General features: G+C 46.0%; 8 protein-coding genes across 8 annotated transcripts; 2 read left to right on the forward strand and 6 right to left on the reverse strand.

The window, feature by feature from the left end:
• The first annotated feature begins 309 nt into the window (after nucleotides 1-309).
• V1512DRAFT_264301 (uncharacterized protein) lies at nucleotides 310-3681 on the forward strand. Its single transcript, XM_066916666.1, has 5 exons — nucleotides 310-492; nucleotides 673-695; nucleotides 824-862; nucleotides 916-1021; nucleotides 1078-3681. Exons 1-5 carry the CDS (start codon nucleotides 473-475, stop codon nucleotides 3311-3313), a joined length of 2424 nt encoding a protein of 807 aa, XP_066771016.1. The 5' UTR covers nucleotides 310-472; the 3' UTR covers nucleotides 3314-3681.
• On the reverse strand, nucleotides 3645-4227 carry V1512DRAFT_264305 (DASH complex subunit Dad2-domain-containing protein). The gene is made up of 3 exons (XM_066916667.1): nucleotides 3959-4227; nucleotides 3852-3911; nucleotides 3645-3805 (listed from the first exon to the last, which is right to left on the reverse strand). The coding sequence occupies exons 1-3, from the start codon at nucleotides 4173-4175 to the stop codon at nucleotides 3681-3683; spliced, it is 402 nt and encodes a 133-aa protein (XP_066771017.1). The 5' UTR covers nucleotides 4176-4227; the 3' UTR covers nucleotides 3645-3680.
• Nucleotides 4228-4345: 118 nt separating this feature from the next.
• On the forward strand, nucleotides 4346-6401 carry V1512DRAFT_264307 (uncharacterized protein). The gene is made up of 5 exons (XM_066916668.1): nucleotides 4346-4492; nucleotides 4542-4581; nucleotides 4631-4996; nucleotides 5041-5504; nucleotides 5554-6401. The coding sequence occupies exons 1-5, from the start codon at nucleotides 4447-4449 to the stop codon at nucleotides 6204-6206; spliced, it is 1569 nt and encodes a 522-aa protein (XP_066771018.1). The 5' UTR covers nucleotides 4346-4446; the 3' UTR covers nucleotides 6207-6401.
• Nucleotides 6402-6506: 105 nt separating this feature from the next.
• V1512DRAFT_264308 (uncharacterized protein) lies at nucleotides 6507-7210 on the reverse strand. The gene has a single exon (XM_066916669.1). The coding sequence runs from the start codon at nucleotides 7176-7178 to the stop codon at nucleotides 6804-6806; it is 375 nt and encodes a 124-aa protein (XP_066771019.1). The 5' UTR covers nucleotides 7179-7210; the 3' UTR covers nucleotides 6507-6803.
• V1512DRAFT_276734 (uncharacterized protein) lies at nucleotides 7211-8314 on the reverse strand (the record flags this gene model as incomplete). Its single annotated transcript, XM_066917880.1, has 3 exons — nucleotides 7211-7835; nucleotides 7880-8017; nucleotides 8132-8314. The coding sequence occupies 3 exons, from the start codon at nucleotides 8312-8314 to the stop codon at nucleotides 7419-7421; spliced, it is 738 nt and encodes a 245-aa protein (XP_066771020.1). The 3' UTR covers nucleotides 7211-7418.
• Nucleotides 8315-9858: 1544 nt separating this feature from the next.
• V1512DRAFT_240173 (uncharacterized protein) lies at nucleotides 9859-11182 on the reverse strand. Its single transcript, XM_066914222.1, has 2 exons — nucleotides 11068-11182; nucleotides 9859-11015 (listed from the first exon to the last, which is right to left on the reverse strand). The coding sequence occupies exons 1-2, from the start codon at nucleotides 11132-11134 to the stop codon at nucleotides 9892-9894; spliced, it is 1191 nt and encodes a 396-aa protein (XP_066771021.1). The 5' UTR covers nucleotides 11135-11182; the 3' UTR covers nucleotides 9859-9891.
• Nucleotides 11183-12936: 1754 nt separating this feature from the next.
• V1512DRAFT_208906 (uncharacterized protein) lies at nucleotides 12937-15834 on the reverse strand (the record flags this gene model as incomplete). The annotated part of the gene is made up of 5 exons (XM_066913453.1): nucleotides 12937-15059; nucleotides 15108-15342; nucleotides 15394-15509; nucleotides 15557-15603; nucleotides 15653-15834. 5 exons carry the CDS (start codon nucleotides 15832-15834, stop codon nucleotides 12937-12939), a joined length of 2703 nt encoding a protein of 900 aa, XP_066771022.1.
• Nucleotides 15835-16556: 722 nt separating this feature from the next.
• Nucleotides 16557-19436, reverse strand: V1512DRAFT_291830 (armadillo-type protein). The gene is made up of 4 exons (XM_066918269.1): nucleotides 19256-19436; nucleotides 19035-19204; nucleotides 18844-18981; nucleotides 16557-18792 (listed from the first exon to the last, which is right to left on the reverse strand). Exons 2-4 carry the CDS (start codon nucleotides 19161-19163, stop codon nucleotides 16657-16659), a joined length of 2403 nt encoding a protein of 800 aa, XP_066771023.1. The 5' UTR covers nucleotides 19164-19204; nucleotides 19256-19436; the 3' UTR covers nucleotides 16557-16656.
• Nucleotides 19437-19489: the final 53 nt, after the last annotated feature.

The raw sequence follows: 19489 nt of genomic DNA on the forward strand, positions 1-19489 counted from the left end.
GATTGTTTACTCTGTTACAGATATTCTTCGCCTCACTTTGATTTTACCATGATCAAATTACTAGTAATCCAAGGTGTATCTGCGTCATTCATGTTGATATCACGGTAATATCCGGGATAAGCTGCTATGTAATAATTGTAAAGATTTGCACTGACGTTCTTGTGTGGCGTTGCCCGTGATGTGTTACCCATATTAGTGGATGGTACTAGTACAGATAAGTGCGTGCTAATTTGGTACGTCACTGTAACAGTCGTGGATAATATATTACGTAATTATCATATACTATTTATTGGTGCTCTGTGCTCCATAATAACTTAATTTGTCACCTTCAGGAACCCTGTACCCTGACAGCAACCCGCCCTCAGTCTTTTGGTACACACACTCATTTTAAGGACTCATTTCTCCAAAAGCGCACTTAACGTCATTTGCACTTCTTCGTTGCTTCGTCAATTATTTGTTTTACTTTTAAAAAATGACCTCAGAGTCTTCTGCGTATGTTTTTTTGTTTTCTTGTCTGATCTTTCTTCTTTTGTCGTACTCATGCGATTTTTTGGACGAATGATGATCCTGGTCGGTCAGAGCGGAAGCTTTGAACTACTCCGCCACGATACACCATGAGATTGATACAGTCATTGATATTAAAATAATTTAACTAACAATCAATTTTTTTAGGACTCGGAAGCTTCGAATTACAGGTACGATAGCATTCACAAATAGTCAAGTTAAGAGATACGTCTGTCCGGTTTGAGTGCGTATCATAGCGCTTCTTTTCGGCTTCGTGTCCTATAATATTTATAATCAGATCATATCTAACAATGTATAGTAATTGCTGCTGATGGACTTTATAAGCGCGAGGTTTTTCGTATGTTGATATGCTGTTGTTTTTTGAATCTTGCAATCTGACTCCTTGTCAAGGCTTTCCAGACCCATTCGCTGTAATTACTGTCGATGGCGAGCAAACACACTCAACTGCAGTCATTAGAAAAACGCTTAACCCATACTGGAATGAATCTTTCGATGTGTATGTTTTGTTGTTGTCGTTTCATGATTTTATTGTTATTATACTTACAATCACAGTAATGTCACCGAATCGAGCATTATTGCCATCCAGATTTTCGATCACAAGAAGTTCAAACGAAAAGATCAAGGTTTTTTGGGTGTAATCAACATTCTCGTTAAGGAAGAAATTGATCTCACTCTTGGTGGCGAGGAGATGCTGACCAAAGAACTCAAAAAGTCAAATGATAACCTGGTTGTTCACGGAAAATTGATTATAAGTCTCTCGACCAATGTCCAGTCTACACGTTTAAACACAAATTCAACTCCAAACCTCCCTAATGCGGTCGTGACTACGTCTACATCGGCCACTACAAGCACCACTCAGCGTTCTACATCTTCGTCTAACGGCACTCTAAGCCTGACTGGTCCAGTGACTGCTAGCGGTGCTGGCCCTGCGAATCCACGTGCCTCTGCACCAGATGTTTCAGGTGCGCCAGCTGAGACCGGAACTGCTGGGCCAAGCTCGAATCGGGTCTATAGCTCGTTTGAGGATCAGTACGGCAGACTTCCACCCGGCTGGGAGCGTCGCAATGATAACCTTGGTCGTACGTACTATGTTGACCATAACACGAGATCTACAACGTGGACCCGGCCATCGACAAATTTCACTGAGTCTGAGCAGCGTGCCGCAATCGCCAGTAACACAGATGCCGAACGCCAACGGCACCAGAACCGGACTCTTCCTGGCGAGGGCGACCAGACACGTGCTGCGTCGCCTTCAAATGCAAGCGAAGCGCCGCCATCAGTAGCCGCAGCAGGTGCCAACGCGGTTCAGCTTATGGCCACAGGTGCTACTACGGTAGGTCTCGGAGAGTTGCCGTCAGGATGGGAGCAGCGTCATACACCCGAAGGGCGAACATACTTTGTTGACCACAACACTCGTACGACGACCTGGGTCGATCCTAGACGACAGCAATACATCCGTATGTATGGTCCCAATACCAACAACACCACCATCCAACAGCAGCCTGTGTCGCAGCTTGGTCCACTTCCAAGTGGATGGGAAATGCGCCTCACGAACACTGCCCGTGTTTACTTTGTTGATCACAATACTAAGACAACGACATGGGATGATCCACGTCTGCCATCTAGTTTGGACCAAAATGTGCCGCAGTACAAGCGTGACTTCCGACGAAAAGTTATCTATTTCCGATCGCAACCGGCGTTACGAAGTTTGCCTGGACAATGTCATATTAAAGTCCGAAGAAGCCATATCTTCGAAGATTCCTACGCGGAAGTCATGCGTCAGAGTCCTCAGGATTTGAAGAAGCGGCTGATGATTAAGTTTGAAGGTGAAGAAGGTCTTGATTACGGTGGAGTTTCGCGTGAGTTCTTTTTCTTGCTCTCTCACGAAATGTTTAATCCGTTCTACTGTTTATTCGAATACTCTGCTCATGACAATTACACTCTCCAGATCAATCCTCATTCAGGCATCAACCCTGAGCATTTAAATTATTTCAAATTTATTGGTCGTGTTGTTGGTCTTGGTATTTTCCATCGTCGATTCTTAGATGCGTTTTTTATTGGTGCATTTTACAAAATGATCTTGAAGAAGCGGGTTGTGCTGGCTGATATGGAAGGTGTGGACGCAGATTACTACCGTAATTTGAGCTGGACATTAGAAAACGACATTACTGACATCCTGGACTTGACGTTCTCGATTGAGGATGACCGATTCGGTGAATTGGTCACACTCGACTTGAAGCCGGACGGACGAAACATTCCGGTGACGAACGAGAACAAGAGAGAGTATGTTGAGCTCATTACGGAGTGGCGCATTTCCAAGCGTGTTGAGGATCAGTTCAAGGCGTTCATCTCAGGATTTAACGAGCTTATTCCACAAGAGCTGGTAAACGTTTTTGACGAACGTGAATTAGAGTTGTTGATTGGTGGTATTTCTGACATTGATGTGGATGATTGGAAAAAGCATACAGACTATAGAGGGTATTCTGAAAGCGATGAGGTTATACAGTGGTTCTGGAAGTGTGTACGGACGTGGGATTCTGAGCAGAAGTCTCGACTATTGCAGTTCACAACAGGAACGTCGCGTATCCCTGTCAATGGGTTCAAGGATTTGCAAGGCAGTGACGGACCACGTCGGTTTACGATCGAGAAGGCGGGCGAGGTCATGCAGTTGCCAAAGTCGCATACATGTTTCAACCGTGTCGATCTGCCACCATATAAGGACTATAACTCGATGGTGCAGAAATTGACGCTGGCTGTAGAGGAAACCGTTGGATTTGGACAAGAGTGATAAAAAAAAAATAAAAAAAAAAAAGAGAGAATTACAGATCAGCAAAGGCGCGGCGAGCCGGGAAAAATATATCAATATATTATGTTTGAGCGTTATGTGCTTTTCAGTTTATTGGCTAGGGTCGACTGGCTTTGGTACCTCAAGGTGTCAATTGTTCATTTCATATGCATTTGTTTTTTTGTGTGTTTTTATTTCACATTTTATAAGTATACTCAGGTGGTAATAGATTGTATACGTCTTTGCCTCATCATTCTTGGTAGAGCTGTACTTGAACCAGGTGGTATCTGGAGGGTTTGCTTGGTTTTGTGGAATCGTTTGCGTTATTGTTTAGTTGTATATGGAAATATAATGAATTATCTTGATTTATTTATGTACTTGGTTTGTCTTTGTTGGCTGGTATCCGGACCAGGGTTTCTGGCAATTGTGATTTCGAATCTGTTTCCGATTCAGATTGACATCCTGTTCGTGCTTCTTCTTGTGCTGCTAAGCTTGCTGCATATTGTTAATCAATATAGACACTGTAACCAAAAAGACGTACTTGAAGCCATGTTAATTACTCTCAAAATACTATCCCAATTACTAACCACCAACGCCACAGCTACACCATTACCATCTCTCCATACGCACCAAAAACTTAAAATTTACCTTCAGTCCCATCGACGAGCGTAGAAAGCTTCTCCTGCAATTGTTCCATCTGATTCGCAAACGTTGCGCTCAAATCTCGCAACAGCATCAGACTCTCGAGTTCCTGCTTCTTGTCTGCCAACCTGGTCGCCATGACCGAGTTCGCTGACCCGCCAAATTGGCTGTTGCCGGCTGCCGTGGTGGGGACAAATGTCGCTCGACGAGGTGCGTAGGTCATTTGTTTTGTGGTTTGTAAATGGTTGGGAATATGAGGGTGTGAGAAGCGCGACGCGTTGTTGTTATAAACCTTGTGGTGTGGTGTTTATGGCATAAACGAAGTGCTAGTAACAGCACGATGTGGTATTGTTGGCATAGCAACGTGATATATATTTACCCTAATCCAAGTGTAAACAAATGAATTTTAATTTTCTTTAAAAGTGCATTATTTCAACGTAATCGGCGAGCATTTCTGGAATAAACAAGAATTGTGTTGAGCTAGTTGCTGTATCATGGCGAGATTGGCAGACCAAGTCCCTGCTGAAACCGCTGAATCAGGTGTGTAGCTATATTTGTGTGTGCGCGAGTAGATGCTGATGTTTGATAGTCAAGCGACGGTTTCTACGGCAGAATAAAGATTTAGCAAGGTATATTTTTTACGTACGTAAGAAGCAGAACATGATTGACGAATTAAAGGGTGAATTCGAATTACTCTACGAGAATCAGTAATCTGGAGGCCAAGGTCACGAGCCTAGTGTCTGAGAACGTGGACCTGCGACACCAGGTCGTCGTGTTAGAACATTCACGCCAGCGGTGGGTTCAGCGCGCATGTGCAGGTGTGCGTGCAAAGATTGCGGAAAAGTTCAAGGAGATCGAAGATATACTTGATGAGTTTCAGAGTGCCGAGTTGCCGTCTGTCGGGTCGGCGCCGGAAAGCGTGGTTGAAATTAGGCAAGACGAGGAGGAGGAGGAGGAGGAGGGAGATGTCGTGCCGGAGCTGGAACATGTGTTTGGTAAGAATCGGCCGCTTGAACCTTTAGATCATATGGAGAATGAGTTAGCGTAAGTGAAAATGATGGCTACGCTATAATGCTGACTAGATATAGAATTCCATCTTCACCACAGTTTGGGGAACCGCTAGAGTGTAAAGAGCCAGCAGAGTATGAAGAGCCAGCAGTGTTAGAGGAGGCTGAGAGACTTGAGGTGCCGAATGCTGAGCTTCTGCCTGAAATTAAGTCTGGGCTCGAGACCGTGAGGCCGAGACGTAAACGGAGAGATAGCCTACAAGAAGTGGATATTATATCTATGGTCAAATCGCAAAATACAGGCTATAAGGTCAAGCTGTCAAATGACCCGCACGTGTCGAATGTGACCGAAACACCAGCCGTGGAGGCCAAGCCCGTCAAGAGCAGACGGCGGTCGTCTATAGTTCAGGTAGATGAGCCTGTTGAGCGACAGTCACGCAGAAAGAGCATGATGTTGCGTGAGAAGGTCGGGAAAGACGGTGAGAACGAAGTTGGAGTGGGTTCTAAGGGCAACGAGAAGAAGGAACGCAAGGCATTGCAGCAGAGTATGTTTTTCATATCACAAATGTGTCGTTAGGATGCTGACGAATACAGAATCCGTAAATCTTGTTACGGAGGAATTGACAGTTACAGGCAAACCGGTAAAGAAAGACAATACAATCCCGACAGCCGAATTCAGATCAGATGAGCATGAGAATGAACGAAGTGTGTCACCTGAAGAATGTAATAAGCGATCAACAGGGAGAGCACGTAAAAGTATAAATTACGCGTTACCTTCATTACGGACTAAAATGCGGAGACATCAAGAAGAGTTAGTACCCGCTGTTATAGTGCTTTCTGATCATGAGGTCGATAAATGCGGAGACGTTTCTGAGAATGATCCTGAGGAGATTAGGATCAAGCCCGAGCCACTTGACGATGACTACGACGTTAGAGTTAAAGCGAAAGAGACTCGAAAACGACGGAACTCTTCACTACATGTTGCACCTGATGCGGCCGTTAATGCAGAAAAGAAAACAGCTTCTACCAATGAAAGCGGGGCAAAGCAGCACGACATTTACGAATTCTCAGATTCCGGCGTGACCCGACACCCCCCCGCTCTCGGATCGCGGCGTCGATCAGGTATATCTGAGACTGACTCAGGAACGAAACCTATGTTAATTAGCGGAGACACCAGCAACCCGAATGTTTCCGAGTTTGAAGTCACGATTGTGACTGGCAAACGACGGCGTAGTATGATGGTATAAGATTAATAGCTATATTGATTGAGTAGGAGTTTTTTCTATTTTTAATTTAAAATACAAGTTTGCTATGCGTCATCATGTCAAAGGGAGATTTACCCTGAAAGATGGCTGGAATGTTGGTGGTTTGCAAATGACACGTCCAGATGTAACCCATGCTGGCCCCCTAAAATAGAAACAGGGTAACAAACGTGATCTACCGGCTTAATACAATTAAAGTTTAATGGTTAAATGTCAAAGTACGCCACGTCTTCTTGGCTCTACATTTATGTTGGGCTTAAGAATATTTTCCTACGCAAGAAATTGTCTGTATAACAATAATGATAATAATAATGAGCAATGTTTTGATTTCTAAAGCAATTTTTTGCGCCAGCCAGAAAGTATCCCACTTTTTTTTCCCCGCCGATATTAACAAATCATTCACAGACGCCTTTTTTTTCTCTCTTTGATTTCATCCAATTCGTAACAAATATATATATATATGATATGTAGAATTGCTCGGTGCAAGTGACCACAGTACTCAACATAGGAACGTGTAGACACGACAATAAGCAAATCAAATTCGAATGTATTTTATATTGATTTGACTTTCAAGAAACTGCATTAACTGAATGTGCTCAATGTGGTTAATATCGCATCAGTAGGCACGGCTGCAGAATATGACCGGTGAGTATGGGAGAACCTTGACGGTCCTTGTCTTCCGTAGTACAGTTCATGCGAGCCGTGTCCTTTTTCGTAGAACGGGACGTAGAAATTCAAAGGCGGTGCCTGCTCAAGTTGGACTTGTACAGCGGACGACCGTCGGCCACTTTCGCTGCTTGACGATTGAACGGGGAGTAACGGCGGTGAAACTGGAGGAGTCAATAATCGATCTCTTGCTTTTTCGTGATCCAGTAATTTGCATTGATCGGAGCAATAAATTGATCCTTGCTCACAGACCTTATCGCAAACAAAGCAGAAATCTTCAATCCACGACATATTCAAAGTAGTTGTGAGTGTTGAATGTGTGTCTGAATGTGTGTTCATGAAGTGCGGGTCCGTGAGTATTTAAACAATCAAATGCATGAGTCACAAGATGACCCGCATTGCGTATTGATGGCGCAACTGTGCACAAAAAAGTTTGTCACGCATGCTATGCACTTGTGTTCGTAGAACAAATGAGTAGCTTGCCCTAACCCGATACACGTGCATTTGTCGCATTTCCCGTGCCGACGCACGTCATACGCTCTCAGCCTCCCAACGCTGCCACAAAACCCCTAAATTTCTGTTGGCGCCGGACTCTATCACAGTCAGTGCTGACCGCGCAATAGCCGCAAATTTGCGCAGGCACGGCCACCTCAAGTACGCCCCGTCTCGGTGTCGGGCCTCGAACTCGACCGCTTCGCGCGGAATGGTTACCCGCGAACGGTCACTTATGTTTCGGAAGTCGACGTGAGTGGCTTTTAAAACCAGTAACTCATGACGGCGGCGTAGACCAGCCCAATAATTTCGGACAGGATCAGCGATGTCACGAGCGATGTCGTTGATGACCCGGTAGATGACGGAGGGTCGTTCTGTCACTGTCTGTTCGACCGATGGCGGCAACGACTGCAGCGACAGATCAGTCACCGGTGACAGGTCCGGACGCGAACTCTTCTTTACCTCCCAATTCGACAGAATTTCGTGTGTTGGTTGCGGACTTTTGCTGTAGACGTCGACATGTCGCAACAGATAATGCACAATTTGCGACGGCGCGAAAATATTTCAAAACACGACTGGACCTTGAGGATACCTAACAGTTTGATCCGCTCGGCACGCACCCCGGTGAACTCATACATCTATATGTTTTCAGCCACAACCGTCCACAAGATGTAGTCTGCCATGGCCAATGGCGCAGATGGGAACGGTGGTAGCACAGACCGGTTTCAGCCCAAGGCATACGCCATTCTGACCGCGGTCGTGAGCCACATGCCCGCAACAGGGCCGTCATAGCATAGTACCAGTAGTAGTACCAGAGCTTGTACGTGCTGTGGCAACAGTCCTGTGACTGGTGAATTTGTGAAAATGTAAGACTGCACCGCATGCCTCAGCTCGGCAACAGTGTCCTCAGGTCGAGCAGCATCGCACCCATGCATCACATAGAACACGTCAACAAAGTGTGTGTGAATGTTGCAGACTGTGAGAAATTAATCGTAGACACGATCGGACAAGAAGGCAAGAAAACAGTCTTAAAAATAGCAACGTAGTCATTTGCGTACGTCTGTTTTGCCTCCTCAACCGCGCTTCCTTGCGACACGGTCGACCTCAAATTTGTCCAACAGACAACACAAAAGCGCAGTCTTTATTGTGCTTTAAGCATCTTCTGCATTAATCTGTCGCGATAGTTGAAGTGACTGCCGGAGGATCTTCGCATCTATTCACCTTGTGCGCCACTTTTGGTCGACTCCTAGTTCTAAACTCACCTTGCTCTTGCGGTCCGAGATTAATCACATGCCCTTGATGTTTTTCTTTTTTTTTTTTATTTTATATTTTTGTGCTCTTCAGCACAGTGCAGTGAAAGTACGAATAAAGCAAAAAGAGAAGAAAGAGAAATATAGGAGTATTATTGTTCCGAGATCTTGGCCGTTGATAATTAAAGTTTGTTAAGCGCCATTTTGACAGGCAAGATCTGCGTACGCGTACGTTCAGACCAAGCTTGGATCTACAAAAACACTTCACACACTGAAATTTATTAAAAACAAACTCAAGTCCAATTACACTCGGCATTATGCTAGTTCAGTAGAAGAAGGTTACATGAAAGTCTTGTAGCGAATGCAGACTTAAACACATACGTTGCGATCCGCTCGAGAGCAATACGGCAGACACATGCGTATTTTGCTACGAGCACGGTATCGATTGCTACAACTCGGACAACGCTACAAAGCCAATAAAGTACGCGACAAATAATCTTTTGTTTCGGCTTCGCGGTACGACAGATCGTGTACTACGCTAACTTGCGATGCTTCCTAGCCGCTCTGTCAATCAATGTACGACTACAGCAAGTCGTACAAGCCCGAACTGTGGGTGAATACCGAGCTCTGCTTGCGGTTACTCGCATGGTCGAGCTTGCAACTGTGATGAGCAAAAACAAAAAATGGAATTTTATGGTAGGAAACCTCGTGCTGTGGAGCAAACGTATCGCCGAGGTCAAGGTATCAAAAGGACGGTGGCAGCCAACACGACACGGAGACCGCCACCGGAAATCGCGTCTCCGCCAAATAAACCTTGCTACAAAGTTGGAAGTTTTAAAGTCTAGTCGGCCCAGCCCCAAGTACGCCTGTCGTGCCGTTTCAACCGCAGCACCTGCAGATCCTACAGGGCGGGCAAGCAATGTACGTACAGCGGAACCCGCCGATATCTGAAGTATCGTCGCAATTTCTCAATTAAATTGTGCCGTCGCTGCTGACGCTGGCGCCACAATAGATGACTTTACAGAAGAACGACGAGTTTGATACGAAGGCTTGGCAGCGTCCGTTTTGCAGAACTCGGAGTGCGCGCAGGTCAGCGCCCTTTGGGGTCCTGAGAACGGGTTTGGCACTGTGCCGAACAATTACGACGCGACCGCGTTGCTCGAAAACTTTAATCTTGCGGGTACGAATGGTGGCACCTGGGAGGAGATGTTTACGGGAGATGTATAATAGGTAGTTAATTGTATTGGTGTTTTGTAATATGCCTAGACCTCGTTCTTTTGTAACTGTTGCTCGACTTCCGCCTTCCATCCTTTCCGTCTCTGTCGTTCCTCATACACGCCTCTGTTTCGTGTCACCCGCTCGACGATGGTCTCTGTCGAGATCTTCATGTACTGATGGGGTTCAATCTCAGAGTACAGCCCGGCGGCTTTGACTTCCGCGTACGGATCCTTGCCGCCGCCTGTCATGTCGTTGGTGAAGTCGGTGGGTCCGTGCATGACGGAAATTATATCCCAGTCAAGTTTCTGTAAGAAGTCCATGGTCGGTGTGTACGGTGCTTGTAGAATGACATGAGACACATATCGGCATTGCAGCACGCACAACGCGCGCTCAAAGATGTTCATGATGGGGTAGTTCAGCCCCTTGAACGCGTTGACAGTCGCGTCATCATGCAGTCCGACAACAATGCCGACCTCTTCGGTCGGAGTCGACAGCCGCCGTGCTTTTGCTGCGACCAGCCGCAAAAACTCAATGTGACCTGCGAAAAATAAATCAAACCCGCCATCGACGTAAATCATTTTGCGTTGCCAATTCAAAAACGATGGTTCAGGCGAGACAACATCAAGCACAGACCCGGTCGCGGTGTAGATGTACACTCCGTCTCTCGCCCCTTTCCCGTCCTCTGCTGACGCATACGCCTTGAATCTCTCCACGCTCGCTCCCGACACCAATCCGTCACCCAGTTTCCCCACTTGTGCCCCCGCAATAGCGCCTCCGTCCTTCACGGTCTTGATGTGGTGGTTCTTGGTACACAGCAGCATCCGCCCGACCAGGTCCGTGGTCGAAATGTTCGGCGTCCGCTTGACCACCAAAAACCGCCCTGTCTCTTTGACGACACGGTAACAATCTTCTCCGTTTGCATCAGTCGTGATGTCATCTCCGTGCACGACGTAGAAACAGCCGTACTCGTCCATGACTCTGGGGTCAGTCACGTACGGCGCACCAGGCACAGCCTCGGTCGCCCATTTACACGCTTCTACGGCCAACACTCGCTCTGACAACGTCATCACTACCGGGCCCTTGTTCTCTAAAATCTCCTCGTCAGAATGCACACCGACATACAGCTCATTGCCCAATTGCCGGGCCTGCAACATCGCTCCCGCGTGTCCTACACCTTTATCAGTATCGTTGCACACTCCAACTTAATCGACAAAACCCACCATGATGAGCAAAATCAAAACAGCCGTCAATCCAGATCCGGTCTTTTCTTATTTCTTGAGATACCATTGCTCACTGAAGAAGTTTTGTAGTACCGCGGTTTGGCATATGACAGCGGGATCTATGTGCGGCTCCCCTCTAATCGCAAGACCTACGAGGGATTCTTGGAAACCCTGAAACCCTGGAACACTCAGCAAACACACTACAGACCTCTCGAATCAGAATTAATTGCTTTACTTTTTCAAAAAAAAAATCAGTGAATTTAAATGTTCCTGGATTTTTATTTATTTAATCATGAACAAAGAAAAGTATGTGCTGTTGTCGAGGCCGTGACAACGGAGGAAGCCTTTCATTGAAACATTACGCCTTGAGCCGCGCCATCACGATGATTGCGGCACCAAGTTAGATTAATAAAGAAGATAAGTAAATTCTTCAAACAATATAAATAACTAAAACATTTAACATACAAAACTAAACGTTTTGCCTTAAGCTCGCAACCAGATGAACCAAACGATCTTTCAAACCTGTGAACTCAGACTTGCAACTAGGCCGACAAAGTTCACACCCCATTGCACCGCTGTATAACCTTGGCCGTCACCTTCAACTAGCTGTCCCAATTGCCCCTGTTTCTGGCGCCGGATGTATACGACGTAAAAGTATGGGATCATCAGTTGCCCAAACTTGCATTTCGCGATAGTCGCATCATTAGTATTGCGGCGCTCCTCGTACAAATTTGCTTCTTTAAGCTTATTACACAATATATACAAAATGACCTCTGGAACCGGAAGCTTTGATCTCCATTTGCTAAACTTGGTCCATTCACAACCATGATTTCTCACGGTATCTCTAGCGTCTTGCGTTCCGTATGTTACATCGTAGCACAAACAGACAAGAACTGCAACACAATAACGTAAAACGCAGAAGACTATATTGCCAACAACCGAGGAGGGCGTTAAACAATTCTTATACAATCATATATTTTATGGGTACCAAACCCTTCGACCTGTAGCACCGTATGCATTATTACACTTGATCCTTTATCTGACGAGACTAAAGGGGTTTTTAGGGCCTTGTACAATTTGCTAGTGGCAGAGCCATCCAGCATAGGATTGGCTGCTGTTTTCACGGTCAAAAGTCTTTTCCGGGCGCAAAGTCAAGGTTTCAGAGTTTCAGGGTTAGTATCGACACCGTTCATTCTACACACATCAAATAAAGGATAAATTAATTGATACATATTACATCGAGCTTGTGATGAAAGATAATATAAGTGGCGTCATCGTGTGCCAATGTAAAAAAGGGCAAACACTGCAGGCGGCATCATGTCGAAAGTCCACAAATAAAGTTCTCTGCGCTGGAGAAATAATACATGACAAGTAGTATAAAAAGCCATGACAATTCCGTTGTAGCCGTTCCTTCTCCATCTTCGTGTTTGCCATTCAAATGTTCTTATGAGCAAATTTTCTTAACTTTCGCACGCTGAGTCGTGCTCCATTACTAACCTCACCCGGCCTAGCATGATATTATGCTGTTTTTGTGCATGTTACTTTTGAACTATCCATTGAAATGCATCGTCATTAGAAAAACCACCCCGCTCTTGGGTAAATTTCGCTACTCAGTCTGTGCTGGTGGTGGGGGTGGCGAAGTGTGCTGTACAGATGGACCGCGGGTCGAATGTTGTGAGTCAGGGTGACTGCTGTTATTGCGATTGTTGTTGTTATGATTGAATGAAGGCATGTGCGGTCCAGGGCCGTGATGTCCTGCCATTGGCGGCCCCATAATCGGAGGCATACCAGCCTGTGACATTGGCGGAGGAGGTCCTCGCATCATTGGCACTAACCAAAGTTAACACGACAGCGCATTCACCCCAGTAACTAATACTTACTCTGAGGCTGCCCGTAAAACCCTCCATTAAAGCCCTGCTGGCTGTTACTCTGCATCATCATCGCGGCCTGTCCATTGCGCCCAGGCGAGCCGTACCCTTGCTGTGACGACATCTGCTGCGGCGGTATGTAATTAGGGAACGGCTGGTGAGCCATGAACTGTTGCGGCGGTCCGCCCATAAATCCCGGCAACATGTTTGGTGGCCGGCCTGCAAAGTATCCCGGTGGCGGATATGGATGCTGCGTGTACATCACGTTTGGAGAGAACGATGCCGGTGGCTGCATCATCTGCGGCGGTGCCATGTTTGGCGACGCAACAGGCGGTGATGCGCCTGGGATAATGTGCCGCATTGAATCATCAAACGACGGCGGCATCGGGCCTGGATATGGCGACGCCGACCCACTCATGCTTGGCGACACTGGAGACATCACCGGCTGAGGGACACGCGGCGAAAATGGAACCGGCCCAGCACCAGGAATCGGTGGTATACCGAAAATGCGCTGGCTTGAAACGGGTTCCGGAACCGTAAAGAAGTCCAAATACGATGGACCATCGGCGTACGGCCAGATCGGAGCAAACACATACGTTTTCACGATATTGAAAGGATTTTCACCTGTGTGGGCCTCTTTGGCAGCAACAAACGGGTTGAAAGCATCACCAATTTGCGCCCGGGGCTCCGTAGCGGGCTGCCAGTCTGAGCCAAAGAACAGTGGACTTTCTGAACGTGACCCGCTTTTGCTCGCGGTTTGTGGCGTTCCAGACCCAGTCGCGGTTGGCGAAGCACCGCCAGGTGTAGTAGTCGGGGTGGCGGACGCTGGTCCTGGTGTAGCCGTTGGTGCTGCTGAAGACGGGGCCGTGGACGCGGCAGCCGGTGAGACCGCAGCCGCAGGAGTAAACGACGGTGTGAACGACGCAGCAAACGGATTCGGTTTAAACTCGTGCGCATTGACATTAAACTTCTTTGTAGCCGCAGGAGCAGGCGATCCAGCTTTGGCTTTGAGCAACGGCGGAGACGGCACTGTCAAAGGACTGGTCGACTTCTTGTCACTCATGAGCTTTGCTGTCAGGCTAATAGGTGCAGGCGACGCCGGCTTAGACGACGGCGAATGTTGAACTGAGCTTGCAATGGCCGACGAGGTCAATGGCCGCTTGCTGTCTCCGTGCTGGGCATTTACAGCGGACTTTTGGATAATCTCGTCCTGTTTCGCCTTGTCCTTGGCCAAAATTGGGACCAAGTCCATCGGAACAGGCGTATGCAGTTTGAACTTTTGCGAAAACTCCATAAGCTCCGATAGACGACCTTCTTTCTCCTTCTTGCTGGCTTCGCGCTTCTTAGAATTCAAACGCTCTTTCTCGCCATGCACGAATTGCTTGAATGTGCCAATCATTTGATGGTCAAAGTCGGAAGAACTCGGGTCCTGCTTTTCCTTAACTGAAGCCTTTATGTCGGCTAGCATCAAGCGTGCGCCTTCTGTAGTAGCGCTACCTGTAGGTGCTGATACTGTTGCAGTTTTGCTGTCGGGAAGAGCCTTGATTTCGCCAGTCGCAGGCTTATCAACGACCTTGCTAGACAGAATTGCAGAATCAACTGGCGGTTGTTGCGGTGCCACCTGCGGTTGGGCAGCAGGTGACTGCTGTGGCCGTTGAGTCGCAGACTTTTGTCGCAAAGCAGGAGGTGTGTATCTGTTCGCATTTCCAGATTGAAGTCCACTAAGAGTAGCGTTGTCACGAACAACACCCGAATATTTGTCTTCCTCATCGGCACCAGAGTCGTCAATCACAATGCCACGCTCTTCTGCCATATGGACATTTCCATTGTGGCTTGAACCCTCAATCTCACGTGCGATTTTCTCCGCAGCAGCAAGACGTTCTTTGTACTGTGGATGTGATTTGTCCAATTTGGTTGTGTACAAGTTTTCATCAAACGTGGACTGAACACCAAACAGCTTTTCATTGACTGCAAACTGGTCCCAATTGCGGGAACTTGAGCTCGTGGCCATGTCATCAAGAGATTCGTCCGATGGGCCGGCGTCATCAGGCTTCCATGGTTGCAATTCGCGCTCTTTAGATTGAGGTGTGAATGTCTTGGAAATGTCGGCGTCGGTTCGGAATCCTATATATATTCGTTAGACCTGTAGTTTTAACTTTTGATGAAACGTACCATTGCGATCAGTCAAATTGACCTCGAGAATTTTGATGTCGAGCAAGTCTTTTGGCTGAATTACCAACGTTGAAACAACTAGCGTTTTTGCTGCCTCTTCAAGTTCTTCGCCAGGAGGAGCAGCGATTTGACGAGCAAATCTTAAAACTACACCGAGATCGTCATGTGTCTGAGCGGAAGATAAAACTCCGGAATAACGCGCGCCAGAGCGCACAGTTGCAATAACATTGCTTCCCTGTAAAATAGTGTTAAATGTGTCGTCTACAAATTAAAGCATTATACGTACCAACGACCGGATCAAGAGATACAACAGTCGGTCGTATAAATGCCGATCTGAGTTGTCTGATTCTGTAATTGGTGACTGACGGCCATTGTGTGTGTTTGCACGCAGTGCAGAAAACGCTAGAATATATTAGTATGCCATTCTATACGTTAATTGATCTGCTTACCTTGTCCTTGCTGACTTACATGAGCATTCCAGCCTTTTGATGATCGTCTATAATAATTAGCAAATCGATCGATACTACCAAAACTTAAAATCAAACCTTTGTTGTGATGTGTTATCATTTGAAGGCGAGTTTGTGTTGCGCTTTGAAGGTGCTGGACTGGAATCCTGCCTCATGGATTGTGACGCGTTTCTTTGACCAGGTGTCGGAGATGGCCCAGTCGGTGTTGTTGATGAAGCAGTAGCCATTGGAGCGGATCCACTGTTTACTGCCGTAGACATTATAAAAACTGCCACAGCTGATTAGAGCTGCTTAGATCTAATCTGAGTAGTAGTTGTAGTATGCTGTTCAGTGCGAGACTTGTACTTTAGATCCTCTTTCAAAAGAAAGACTTCAAACAAATTGGTGATAATCGCAAACTTAAATATCAAAGTATTCAAAGAATTCTGCGTAATCGAATCAATCTGAAGAGATCAAAGATTAGGCAAGACCAGTCACTGTAACACTTCAATTTGACTGAAAGACCACAAAATCAATTGGGGCCTTTTAGTTTGATTATTAAATTGACCAATGTAAGAGAATAATCAATTTGAATCGATTAAAAGATCTCTTGAAGTACTCAAAGATTAAGTTGAACTCTTTGAAGTAACAAAACGTGAATCTTTTGATTTAGAGATCAAACTGAACTGAAATAAAATCCTTCAATAGAAAACAAAGATCACTCTAGCGAAATGAATTATTTGCAAAAAAAATCAGATTTAAAAAAGAACCAGAAAAAACGAAGAAATCGACTGAAACTGACGCGAAAGTTCGTTTGGACCGTCCTTTATAAAGATAGACCTGACTTTTGGAGAATTTAGCTCGGAGATTTTAACTGTGGAGATGTCATGCAGGTCTAGTGTAATGCATTATGCAGTTCTGCCATATTCGTACATTTCTGTCTTATATAATGTATTATTTGCATAAGGTTTATTAAACTTTCTACGTCACAAATCGGGTAAAAGTTCAACAATAAAATCTCCCGGTCATGTCCAAATTGATCCCAAATTCAGAGTTATGTAACTTATTAGTAATTTATTTGTATTAGTATTATGTTTCATTATCTACCATCCATCTCCCCATCCATCGTCATCAGCAGCTTCTGTATCGGCAAACATTGACTCCTTTTTCTTTCGATTTTTATGAGCAGCGATTGAATGCGATTTCCCTGTCGGTGCCAAACTCTTTGTGGCCGTAGCTGAAGCTGTCGTCCGATTAACAGTCGTAGTTTTTGTAGAAGTGGTCGGACGTTTAGTCGCAGCATCGTTGCGGATCGTTGTCGTTGTGACCTTTGTAGCCACTGATTTGGCTGGCACGCTCACACTTCGTACCGGCTCGTCAAACGACGCCCAGTCGTCTTCTTCCGTGTTGGCGGGCTTAACCGTGTGTGCAGTTGTATCTGCGTCATCATCAAATCCACCCCACGCAAAATCGTCGTTGTCTTCAATCGGTTCAAATGATTTCGCTACTGCTGTACTGCCAAATCCAATTGATGATGTCGCAGACGACGGTCGTGTGACTGACGACGCAGGACTCAAATTTATTGCAGGTAAACGGTTGGCCGCAAGCGTGCTTGACAGAGACGAGTCAGTTGATACGCGCTCCGCAGATGGCGAAGGTACACCATGATTTATTTCAACACCATCATCCACTCCCATTCGTTTGGTAAACCCATTAATAGCCCATCCTGCCCAAGATCCTTCCGGTCCATTACCATCTGAACCATCAGCCGGCTTGGGAGTACCTGCCAACGAAGCAGGCGCCGAGTTTAGTGGCTGTGTAGAGTTCAAGTCTGGCATCGATGCTGCATGCGCATTTACTTTTCCCATATACACGTCCACCGTCTTGTGCGCCTGCGTCCGTACAATCTTTTCTTTGTCAATAAGAAGCGGACATATAGCAGGCAATAACTTGCTAGCGCAATCGTCGGCCGAGAAAATATCAACCGTGACTGCCAACGCCATCAATGCCGCATTCCGACCGTGCACGAAGGGATCACGTAGAGACCGTGTGAAAGCGGCCGTCAGAACCCGCGACCGTGTGTTTGGACCAAGACTGTGTGCGATCTTACCCAAGCAAATGGTCGTGTTGGTCCGAATACCAGGCTGCTCATCGTTCTGCGTCTTTGCTAAATGACGTAGTAAATCGTTGTTAATATTCCGGTCAGAAAGTTTCGGCATCAACACCAGAACCGCCTTAACGGTTTGTTCTCTGACTGCGGGTGCAGCATCGACAAATCCTGTTAATAAGTCTGGAAACAGCTTATCATTCACCATTTTGTTTGTCATGGAGTCGATGAACTTTGGCAGCGCTTCTAGCAGGGCAATTCGAATAGCCCGATCAGGTACGCCAAACATTTTGAGAATCGTTGGCGCGACAGCTACTTGGAATTCTTCTGGTGACATGTGCTGCGAGATGTCGAGCATGACAGACAGAATTCTAGGGCCGCCACCACCAAACTCAAAGCACTTGACAAGTTCAGGCAAGACTCTTAACCGCAAGTAGCTCGGCGGGAACTTATCCTTCACGCGCTGGAATTCCTTTACGAAAGCCTCTCTTTCATACTCGCTCTGTACGCTCAAGTTCTCAATGTTTTCAGACAGCATGATCATGTCTGATCGGAAAAACCCACCACCGGGCGTAGCTTTGCTGTCATCTCTTCCGACATCAATAAACTGTTTTATGCTGGCTCTCGATCGTGGCGTAGTCTGAACTAGTTTCTTAAATGGACCAAATAAGTCTGGCGGAATTTGTTTCCGCATTGACGACTGCAATTGGTCTGAACTTGTAAACTTTCCATTGAAAATCTCGAAAATTAGGGCGCCATACTGCCATGAGTCGAGCAAGTGATGCGGTTGCTTTCTCAAAATTTCCCAACCGCCTTTACCAATCTCTGGAGACGCGTATTTACCGCTGTCGGGAACCAGACCTCCAAAAGTGTAAATAATTGGATCTTCGTCCTTTGTTGACGTCAAGAGATCGAACCCGGATAACTTCCATTCGCCGCTGTCAGTTATGAATATAGATGACATGCGAATATTGCCGTGAATTGAAGACGCGTCGACATTGATAAATCGTAACGTGAGCGCGATTGTATGTAATCCCCATCTGATGCTTTCGTTATTCATTAGTTTCCGATTCTGAATGGCAACATCTAGAGGTGTAACGTTTTCAGTCACAACGTAAATGTCATTTTCCGTCTATTCTAAAATCAGTATGGCAATCACCACAAAAACTATTACCAAACAAACTTCGTATGTATCCAACACTTTAATCACACCCGGAAACATCAAAGTCCGTAGTTTTTTACTTGCGTTTCGCGCAAGAGGAACACGAGTCCTGTTTTCGACTATGTTGAACTCGAAGATTGTGCAAGCTGTGTTATCGGTCTTAAACATGCCTGGTCAGCTTTGCCTTAAAGCGACCTACTAAACCAACATACCCGCCGGGTTCCATGGTATACGGTCCAGATTGTATCGTTTTGATACTCAATTCTTTCCCCGATTGAGTAGGGAAATGCAGAATTCGTTTTTGCAGCTATTGACGCGATTGTTGACTTTAAGAAATCCATTTTAACAGGTCACGTAATGTTTTATGTACGCGCTAAGCTGCCTAAACGCGACTTAACTATCTGTCCTGATTAGTTGGCGGTTAACGGCTTACTCTTATATGAAGTCGTATACAGCACGGTAACGATGTTGAGTAGTATAGTGATACTCAGTCAATCAACCAACTTCCACGGACGCGTCTTTGTCAGAATTGCAACAATACTAAAAATATGAACAATGAAAACTGCGAGATTAAACGGTCGAGCAGATTGAGAATGTCTACCAGGCCTCTCTAGTCGCGATTGTGCGGCTCTAGAAGTAAACTTGTACTCCTTACAGAATTTATTAT

This window comes from Lipomyces arxii (assembly GCF_038497795.1).
Source record: "Lipomyces arxii strain Phaff 12-163 unplaced genomic scaffold V1512scaffold_10, whole genome shotgun sequence".
NCBI lineage: Eukaryota > Fungi > Ascomycota > Lipomycetes > Lipomycetales > Lipomycetaceae > Lipomyces > Lipomyces arxii.

Excerpts from the sequence above, each read along its gene's own strand:
- V1512DRAFT_264307 (XM_066916668.1), top strand. The coding sequence starts at position 4,447 with ATGGCGAGATTGGCAGACCAAGTCCCTGCTGAAACCGCTGAATCAG. Across the intron at positions 4,493-4,541 it reads TGCTGAAACCGCTGAATCAG|TCAAGCGACGGTTTCTACGG; the intron begins GTGTGTAGCTAT and ends GATGTTTGATAG. Across the intron at positions 5,505-5,553 it reads ACGCAAGGCATTGCAGCAGA|AATCCGTAAATCTTGTTACG; the intron begins GTATGTTTTTCA and ends TGACGAATACAG.
- V1512DRAFT_291830 (XM_066918269.1), bottom strand. The coding sequence starts at position 19,163 with ATGGATTTCTTAAAGTCAACAATCGCGTCAATAGCTGCAAAAACGAAT. Across the intron at positions 18,982-19,034 it reads TATACCATGGAACCCGGCGG|ACCGATAACACAGCTTGCAC; the intron begins GTATGTTGGTTT and ends GGCATGTTTAAG. Across the intron at positions 18,793-18,843 it reads AAGTGTTGGATACATACGAA|ACGGAAAATGACATTTACGT; the intron begins GTTTGTTTGGTA and ends ATTTTAGAATAG.
- V1512DRAFT_264308 (XM_066916669.1), bottom strand. The coding sequence starts at position 7,178 with ATGTCGTGGATTGAAGATTTCTGCTTTGTTTGCGATAAGGTCTGTGAG.
- V1512DRAFT_264301 (XM_066916666.1), top strand. The coding sequence starts at position 473 with ATGACCTCAGAGTCTTCTGC. Across the intron at positions 493-672 it reads ATGACCTCAGAGTCTTCTGC|GACTCGGAAGCTTCGAATTA; the intron begins GTATGTTTTTTT and ends CAATTTTTTTAG. Across the intron at positions 863-915 it reads TTATAAGCGCGAGGTTTTTC|GCTTTCCAGACCCATTCGCT; the intron begins GTATGTTGATAT and ends CTCCTTGTCAAG.
- V1512DRAFT_264305 (XM_066916667.1), bottom strand. The coding sequence starts at position 4,175 with ATGACCTACGCACCTCGTCGAGCGACATTTGTCCCCACCACGGCAGCC. Across the intron at positions 3,912-3,958 it reads GCTCGTCGATGGGACTGAAG|CTGTGGCGTTGGTGGTTAGT; the intron begins GTAAATTTTAAG and ends GTAATGGTGTAG. Across the intron at positions 3,806-3,851 it reads AGTAATTAACATGGCTTCAA|CAAGCTTAGCAGCACAAGAA; the intron begins GTACGTCTTTTT and ends AACAATATGCAG.
- V1512DRAFT_240173 (XM_066914222.1), bottom strand. The coding sequence starts at position 11,134 with ATGGTATCTCAAGAAATAAGAAAAGACCGGATCTGGATTGACGGCTGT. Across the intron at positions 11,016-11,067 it reads TTTTGATTTTGCTCATCATG|GACACGCGGGAGCGATGTTG; the intron begins GTGGGTTTTGTC and ends ATAAAGGTGTAG.